This window comes from Haliotis cracherodii, unplaced genomic scaffold (assembly GCF_022045235.1).
Source record: "Haliotis cracherodii isolate W230 unplaced genomic scaffold, xgHalCrac1.p SCAF_9, whole genome shotgun sequence".
In the NCBI taxonomy this organism is placed as follows: domain Eukaryota; kingdom Metazoa; phylum Mollusca; class Gastropoda; order Lepetellida; family Haliotidae; genus Haliotis; species Haliotis cracherodii.
This window is the reverse complement of record NW_027266343.1, coordinates 54,376,236-54,385,809: the sequence shown is the minus strand read 5'-3', so window position 1 is coordinate 54,385,809 and position 9,574 is coordinate 54,376,236. Positions and strand designations below refer to the sequence as shown.

The following is a 9,574-nucleotide window of genomic DNA, read 5'->3' as shown; positions in this document are numbered from 1 at the left end:
AACACAGACAAGTCTGGGTATTTATGACCGAAAATGGCTAACTCAGTTCGTGTTTAATTGATCTCTAGAGTGGAGGCCCAGATTGCCAGTCGTCAGGGCATGTGGGTCATGCTGGCGTTGATGGAACGATGAGACTGATTTGGGGCGTGTGATTTGAGCTTAGCATATACTCTATACAGCATTAACACGTCATGTATATTGTTGACATTTGTAAATGTAAACTGTGAATTCGGTATGTTTGATATTATATGTACCTTTAAGACAAATGCGGTAAGAAACAACATCTATTGCAATTTTACATAAGTACATATCACTGAAAATGCCTTCATTTCTTGATATTATCCTGAGGTGGCGGGCATCGTGCTAAAAGCAGCGTAAACCTCACTTACTCACTCACTCATGGACAATTTGCGTGAGCGAGTATAGTAATTCAGTATTTCAGCTCCACTTGAGGCATACAGCCGAAACTGACTGTGAGGCTAGAAGAAGGCTAGCAGTCTCATCCTACCGGATGCCTTTTCACAGATGGATGAACAAAAGCATATTTCGAACAAAGTCACTTGTCGAAGCAGACACCACATGTGCTACATGTACTTTAGTGTAAGTGAGTGAGTGAGTGAGTATGGTTTTACGCCGGTTTTTAGCAATATTCCAGCAATATCACGATGGGGAACACCAGAACTGGGCTTCACACATTGTACCCATGGTCTTCGGCGTGACGAGCGAACGCTTTAACCACTAGGCTACCCGACTTCCCGGTTCAGTGTGAAGCAGGACCAAAGCCCTAGGAATTCCTAGGTGCCGCGAGTTTGGGCTTAGTTGTAGTTTGGGTTTGGGTTTGGGTTTGGGTTTGGGTTTGAGTTGGGGTTGGGGTTGGGGGTTGGGGTTTGAGTTGGGGTTGGTGTAGGAGTTGGGGTTGGGTTGGAAGTGGGTTTGGGTTTGGATTTGAGTTGGAGTTGGTGTAGGAGTTGGATATGGGGTTGGTGTAGGAGTTTGGGTTGGAGTTGGGGTTGGTGTAGGAGTTTGGGTTGGAGTTGGGGTTGTGTAGGAGTTGGGGTTGGTGTAGGGGCTGGAGGTTGGGTTGGTGAAGGAGTTTGGGTTTGGTTGGAGTTTGGGTTGGTGTAGGAGTTGGGGTTGGTGTAGGAGTTGGGGTTGGTGAAGGAGTTTGGGTTGGTGTAGGAGTTGGGGTTGGTGTAGGAGTTTGGGTTGGTGTAGGGGCTGGAGGTTGGGTTGGTGAAGGAGTTTGGGTTTGATTGGATCTGGGGTTGGTGTAGGAGTTTGGGTTGGTGTAGGAGTTGGGGTTGGTGTAGGAGTTGGGGTTGGGGTTGGTGTAGGATTTGGGCTTGGTGTAGGAGTTTGGGTTGGAGCTTGGGTTGGTGTAGGGGTTTGGGTTTGGTTGGAGTTGGGGTTGGTGTAGGAGTTGGAGTTGGTGTAGGAGTTGGAGTTGGTGTAGGAGTTGGGGTTGGGGTTGGTGTAGGAGTTGGGGTTGGTGTAGGAGTTGGGGTGTAGGAGTTGGGGTTGGTGTAGGAGTTGGGGTTGGTGTAGGAGTTGGGTTTGGTGAAGGAGTTGGGGTTGGTGTGGGAGTTGGGTTTGGTGTAGGAGTCGGGGTTGGTGTAGGGGCTGGAGGTTGGGTTGGGGTAGGAGTTTGGTTTGGTTGGAGTTGGGTTTGGTGAAGGAGTTAGGGTTGGTGTAGGAGTTGGGGTTGGTGTAGGAGTTGGGGTTGGAGTTTGGGTTGTGGGCTGCTAGTACATGGCAATGTGTCCCTTAAAAACTCTCAGGTCAAGTAACGTATCTCGGAGGTAAATCGGCTTCAAGATAATGTGGGGTGAATGTTGCAAGCCATGTTTGGCGTTGTGACAGCTGCATGGTATGAGTCACAGTGTTTTCGCTGACTGAGAATAATAACTTACTATTTGTGGATGGTATTATTTGCCAGACAGAATTATTCTTGTTGCAGATACAATATTTTTTTTTCTCAACATGACACCAGCACTGCCTAATGGTCTCTAATATTAGGTTTATTCTTCACAACATCGTCGCCAACATGGTGACTATAATCGACTGTAGCAGGTCAGCTGTTAATTGGTTGTTTGAAGTTGGATCCTTTGTAGCTTCTAGAACTGTGGGGCAACAATGACACTGTCGTTTCTCAGTGTGTCGCCACGAGACCATCAGTTATTTGTGGAAAGATAAGATTTCTTTTCATTGGATGGGGATTTTCGATTTAGTTCGTGGTGGCGAAGTCTAAGATCGGCTGGAGTCCAACTCGGAATAGTACATGAGCTCCCAAACCCGACACTCTAATCCATACACTTTATTTTCTTCGTATAACTGAATGTTAGCACACATTTATCGGACGAATATAGGACCATCAGATGAGGTGATTAGTGGTAACAGGGAAACTAAAACATTATGTCGCAGACAGTTAACCCATCCTTGATAGGAGAACAACTGCTACGGGAAGACCCACGTGGGCACAACACCTCCAGGAGGACCTATCATCCAAGTTATAACTCTTCCTCAAGGACTCCCATCATCGGGGCCATAACTCTGCCGGTAGGGCACCAAGTCTCTCGGGAACATAACCCTCCCGGTAGGACCCCATCCTGTAGGACATACCTTTTCAGACAGGATCTACAGTTACATTATTCTTCTGGTAGGATTCCACCCATGGGGACATAATTCTTCCTTGTAGGACCCTATCTTAGGGAACATTACTCTTCCTGACTGAAGGACCCTATCTCAGGGAACACAACTCTTCCTGTGTGACCCTATACTCGGGACATAACTCTTCCTGTAGTACCCAATCTTAGGGAACACGACTCTTCCTGTAGGGCCTTGTTCACGGGGAACTAACTTTTCCTGTAGGACTCCCATCCTCGGAAACATAACTCTTCCGGAAGGATGCCATCCTCGGGGACATAACGTTTCTTGTAGGACTCCATCCATGGGGACATGAACTCTTCCGGAAGAACTCTACTTCGGGATATAAGTCTTCCTGTAGGAAGTCATCTTTGGAAACATTGCACTGCCGGTAGGCCTCTATCCATGGGGACATAACACTCCCTGTAGGAAATATACAACGTCAACACTACACAAGAACCAATCTCGAATAGCCAACGTAACAGTTTTCGCTGGGCGTACAAGCAAAACAGTGGTAAAACCACTCAAACGTCGTTGGCGAAAATGACGGAAATGGGAATGAGGATATTGTAACAAATGTTATATTTGGGATAACACTTTATTAGTAAAGTACAGACTCTCGTACTTTTTGGGGTTGAGTCCCGTCCGGGATTCGAACCTACACTTGCCAGAGTGAGGCACCTAATCGCCAGCACTCCAAATCAGCGATCTAACCCACTCAGCCACCGAGGCTTCCACAAACATGAAAGTGTTATGAAGTGGGTTAGATCGCTGACTTTGTGTGCTGGCGATAAGGTGCCTCACTCTGGCAAGTGTGGGTTCGAATCCCGGACGGGACTCAACCCAAAAAAGTACGAGAATCTGTACTTTACTAAGAAAGTGTTATCCCAAATATAACATTTGTTACATTTGACCACTTTCTAAATGGCAATGTGTGTATTCATAGCTTTCGGTCATGGGAGCCGTGCCAATTTACACTTGTCAGAGGGGTACGTGATCTAGACTACCAGTTGTCGGACTTTCAGTTTTGTGGAAGCCTCGGTGGCTGAGTGGGTTAGATCGCTGACTTTGTGTGCTGGGGATTTGGGGTCCGAATCCCGCAAGGGACTCAACCCAAATAATTAAGAGAATCTGTACTTTACTAAGAAAGTGTTATCCCAAATATAACATTTGTTACATTTGACCACTTTCTATATGGCATTGTGTATTCAATTGAGGATACTGTTTATCATTTTGACAATGAAGGAACTGAAGCTGAATTTGTTGAATATTTCACTAGAAAAGTGAGCATATCCGGCTAAACCTGAAGCAGATCTAGATCACCGGAGGTCGAGGTCACTGCATGTACATTTACTCGTACAAGTTGAGCTTTGTGAATGAAAATGTCTGTGAACTTTTCACTCCCGCTGAGTTTATTTCGTTTTAGGTCAGAGAGATACGAGGACTAAGACGCCGATGGTATAACATACATGAAATATATCTAGAATGATTTACGCCTAACTGGTAGTATTTTTGGATGACGACACGAACATAAAACCATTTATGCAACAGTGAAATTATGTTTTGAACTTCACTGTATTATGCGCAACAGCTTTGGAACTTAATATCAACGTGGCAAAGGCATCGTAGGTTCAACAAAGCAAACATCTTTAACACGCAAACCCCATTTGCTGACCCTTCTGGCAATGATTGGTACACGGTACCTAGGGGACTATTCTGCCCAGAATCCCCACGTGGACTTCCTTAGTAAGAAGCATCACCTTACTTAAATACATATAAGATTACAAACACATCATGCTGTAACCGACAATCATATCCTGAAATTAAAAGTTTAATTTGAAATTAAATTGTAATTGGAAGTAGCAATGTAACTGATTTGTCAGTGTTGTCTGCGTGTACACGGGGCGAATTTGAACCAAGATGAAAGGAGTCCCAGTCGAAAAAGCCGTGGTTTCATTTCCCCAAGACAACTTGCGTCTGTGTGATAGTCTTAAATCAAAGTATGGTATTCCCTTATTGCTCTCCACATACAAGTTCAGAGCACACCGTGATGTCTGCTTGGTTGAGGCAACTGCTGAATCAGGGATTCATCGCCATCCAGACACGGGTCAGAGCAGCTGGGCGTCATGGCGACAAAGACACCCTTCATCAGCAACAAAGTAACCTTGGTATATCATTGACATTATCTAAAATAGCATAGACGCACAACACTAGTCTCGAAATGATTGCTTCGTTTTTTCTGAGATCGGTCGAAGACGGTTATTTGTCCATCGTGTAATATACCACACTTTCATCTCAACGTCAGCACAAATAGATTTAAAAAGATAAAAGAACAAATTGACTTCAAAGGTATTAGTTAAAACTTTCCCTCCACTCACCATCTATTAAAGTAATGCTATTCAAGCATAGTTCTGTTCGTCTTGCCACGGCCCCAGATCATTCACACCAAGGCATTATACAGTAGAAATGTAATCAGGAACACAATATGCAAAAACGCGGTTAATCACAAGAGCGCAGGGATTAGAAAGTCAGATCGTATTTGTATCACCAGACATTTCGCTATATCCGACTTGGTGATATTTGGATCTGAACATGTTAGACATTTTTGTAACCTTCAGCAATAATTATACTCTCAGATATCCATTCTGGCAGCCGTGATAGCAATGTGGGTCCTTAATTGCACCATGTTGTATTGGGGGCGGTCGGGTAGCCTAGTGGTCAAAGCGTTTGCTCCTCACGCCGAAGACCCGGGTTCGAATCCCGACATGGGTACAATGTCTGAAGCCCATTTCTTGTGTCCCACGCCGTGATATTGCTGGAATATTGCTAAAAGCGGCGTAAACCAAACTCACTCACTCACCCATGTTGTATTGTCTTTGTGTTCGTATATCTAGTAAGACTTTTATCAAGGGGAGCGTTTTTCACTTGTTTATAATTATTATTTTTGATCCAGTTTCCTTTATGATTGTTTGTTTGTTGTTTAACGCCGCACTCAGCAATATTCCAGCTATATGACGGCGGTCTGTAAATAATCGAGTCTGGACCAGGCAACCCAGTGACTGATATTATGAACATCGATCCACGCAATTAGGATCGATGACAGGCATCAACCATGTCAGCGAGCCTGACCACCCGATCCCGTTAGTCGCCTTTTACGATAAGCATAGTCGCCTTTTACGGCAAGCATCGGTTGCTGAAGACCTATTCTACCCCGGATCTTCACGGGCTGTTACCTTTATGAGCAAATACTGATAACCGTTGTTTATGGATAGACCCAAGGGGATTCTTGGGTAAAATGGGTCTCCAGTATCTCCTGTTTGTTTGTTTGTTTGTTTGGTTGTTGTGTTTAACGTCGCGCTCAGCAATATTCCAGCTAAATGACGGCGGTCTTTAAATATTCGATTCTGGATCGGACAATCCAGTCATTAATATCATGAGCTTCGATCTACGCAACTGGTTTACGATGATATGCATCAACCAAATAGACGAGTCTGACCGCCCGATCTTCACAGGATAAAAGTATGGGCTGCTGAAGACCAGTTCTAACACGGATCTTCACAAAACACAAGCATGGGTTACAGAAGACCAATTCTAACCCGGATCTTCACGGGGTACAATCATGTGTCCCAGAAGACCAATTCTAACCCGGATTTTCACGGGGGACAAGCATGGGTTACAGAAGACCAATTTTAACTCGGATCTTCAAGGGGTACAAACATGGGTTACAGAAGACCATTTCTAATCCGGATCTTCACGGGGGACAAGCATTTGTTCCAGAAAACCAATTCTAACCCTGCTCTTCACAGGGGACAAGTATGGGTTACTGAAGACCAATTCTAACCCGGATCTTCACGTGGGACAAGTATTGGTTACAGAAGACCAATTCTAATCCGGATCTTCACGGGGGACAAGCATGGGTTACTGAAGACCAATTCTAACCCGGATCTTCAAGGGGTACAAGCCAGGGGTTACTGAAGACCAATTCTAATCCGGATCTTCAAGGGGGGCAAGCATGGGTTACAGAAGACCATTTCTAATCCGGATTTTCACGGGGGACAAGCATTTGTTCCAGAAGACCAATTCTAACCCGGCTCTTCACAGGGGACAATTATGGGTTACTGAGGACCAATTCTAACCCGGATCTTCACAAAACACAAGCATGGGTTACTGAAGACCAATTCTGACCCGGATCTTCACGGGGGACAAGCATGGGTTACAGAAGACAACTTCTAACCCGGATCTTCACAGGGGACAAGTATGGGTTACTGAGGACCAATTCTAACCCGGATCTTCACAAAAAACAAGCATGGGTTACAGAAAACCAATTCTAACCCGGATCTTACACGGGGGACAAGTATTTGTTACAGAAGACCAATTCTAACCCGGATCTTCACGCGGTACAATCATGTGTTCCAGATGACCAATTCTAACTCGGATCTTCACGGGGGACAAGAATGAATTACCGAAGACCAGTTCTAACCCGGATCTTCACATGACACTAGCATGGGTTACAGAAGACCAATTCTAACCCGGATCTTCACGGGGGACAAGAATGAATTACCGAAGACCAGTTCTAACCCGGATCTTCAGATGATACTAGCATGTGTTACAGAAGATCAATTCTAACCCGGATCTTCACGTGGGACAAGAATGAATTACCGAAGACCAGTTCTAACCCGGATCTTCACATGACACTAGCATGGGTTACAGAAGACCAATCCTAATCCGGATCTTCACGGGGGACAAGCATGGGTTACAGAAGACCAATTCTAACCCGGATCTTCACGGGGGACAAGTATTGGTTACAGAAGACTAATTCTAACCCTGCTCTTCACGTGGGACAAGTATTGGTTACAGAAGACCAGTTCTAACTCGGATCTTCAAGGGATACAAGCATGAGTTACTGAAGACCAATTCTAACCCAGATCTTCACGGGGGACAAGCATGGGTTACAGAAGACCAATTCTAACTCGGATCTTCAAGGGGTACAAGCATGGGTTACTAAAGACCAATTCTAACCCGGATCTTCACGAGGGACAAGCATGGGTTACAGAAGACCATTTCTAATCTGGATCTTCACAGGGGACAAGCATTTGTTCCAGAAGACCAATTCTAACCCTGCTCTTCACAGGGGACAAGTATGGGTTACTAAGGACCAATTCTAACCCAGTTCTTCACGGGGGACAAGCATGGGTTACAGAAGACCATTTCTAACCCGGATCTTTACGTGGGACAAGTATTGGTTACAGAAGACCAATTCTAATCCGGATCTTCACGGGGGACAAGCATGGGTTACTGAAGACCAATTCTAACTCGGATCTTCAAGGGGTACAAGCATGGGTTACTGAGGACCAATTCTAACCCGGATCTTCACGGGGGACAAGCATGGGTTACTGAAGACCAATTCTAACCCGGCTCTTCACAGGGGACAAGAATGAATTACCGAAGACCAGTTCTAACCCGGATCTTCACTTGACACTAGCATGGGTTACTGAAGACCAGTTCTAATCCGGATTTTCACGGGGGACAAGCATGGGTTACAGAAGACCAATTTTAACTCGGATCTTCAAGGGGTACAAGCATGGGTTACAGAAGACCATTTCTAATCCGGATCTTCACGGGGGACAAGCATTTGTTCCAGAAGACCAATTCTAACCCGGCTCTTCACAGGGGACAAGTATGGGTTACTGAGGACCAATTCTAACCCGGATCTTCACAAAACACAAGCATTGGTTACAGAAAACCAATTCTAACCCGGATCTTACACGGGGGACAAGTATTTGTTACAGAAGACCAATTCTAACCCGGATCTTCACGCGGTACAAACATGTGTTCCAGATGACCAATTCTAACTCGGATCTTCACGGGGGACAAGAATGAATTACCGAAGACCAGTTCTAACCCGGATCTTCACATGACACTAGCATGGGTTACAGAAGACCAATTCTAAACCGGATCTTCACAGGGGACAAGCATGGGTTACAGAAGACCAATTCTAATCCGGATCTTCACGGGGGACAAGCATTTGTTCCAGAAGACCAATTCTAACCCTGCTCTTCACAGGGGACAAGTATGGGTTACTAAGGACCAATTCTCACCCGGCTCTTCACAGGGGACAAGCATGGGTTACAGAAGACCAGTTCTAACCCGGATCTTCACAAAACACAAGCATGGGTTACTGAAGACCAATTCTAACCCGGATCTTCACGGGGGACAAGCATGGGTTACAGAAGACAACTTCTAACCCGGATCTTCACGAGGGACAAGTATGGGTTACTGAGGACCAGTTCTAACCCGGATCTTCACAAAACACAAGCATGGGTTACTGAAGACCAATTCTAATCCGGATCTTCGCCGGGGACAAGCATGGGTTACAGAAGACAACTTTAACCCGGATCTTCACAGGGGACAAGTATGGGTTACTGAGGACCAGTTCTAACCCGGATCTTCACAAAACACAAGCATGGGTTACAGAAGACCAATTCTAACCCGGATGTTACACGGGGGACAAGTATTGGTTACAGAAGACCAATTCTAACCCGGATCTTCACGCGGTACAATCATGTGTTCCAGAAGACCAATTCTAACCCGGATCTTCACGGGGGACAAGAGTGAATTACCGAAGACCAGTTCTAACCCGGATCTTCACATGACACTAGCATGGGTTACAGAAGACCAATTCTAACCCGGATCTTCACGGGGGACAAGAATGAATTACCGAAGACCAGTTCTAACCCGGATCTTCACATGACACTAGCATGTGTTACAGAAGACCAATTCTAATCCGGATCTTCACGTGGGACAAGCATGGGTTACAGAAGACCAATTCTAATCCGGATCTTCACGGGGGACATATATTGGTTACAGAAGACTAATTCTTATCCGGATCTTCACGTGGGGCAAGTATTGGTTACAGAAGACAAATTCTAAC

At 45.3% G+C, this 9,574-nt stretch overlaps 1 protein-coding gene across 1 annotated transcript; it reads right to left on the bottom strand.

The window, feature by feature from the left end:
* Window positions 1-815: 815 nt before the first annotated feature.
* Window positions 816-4,771, bottom strand: LOC139451989 (uncharacterized). The gene is made up of 3 exons (XM_071233269.1): window positions 4,690-4,771; window positions 2,858-3,066; window positions 816-1,742 (listed from the first exon to the last, which is right to left on the bottom strand). Exons 1-3 carry the CDS (start codon window positions 4,769-4,771, stop codon window positions 816-818), a joined length of 1,218 nt encoding a protein of 405 aa, XP_071089370.1.
* Window positions 4,772-9,574: the final 4,803 nt, after the last annotated feature.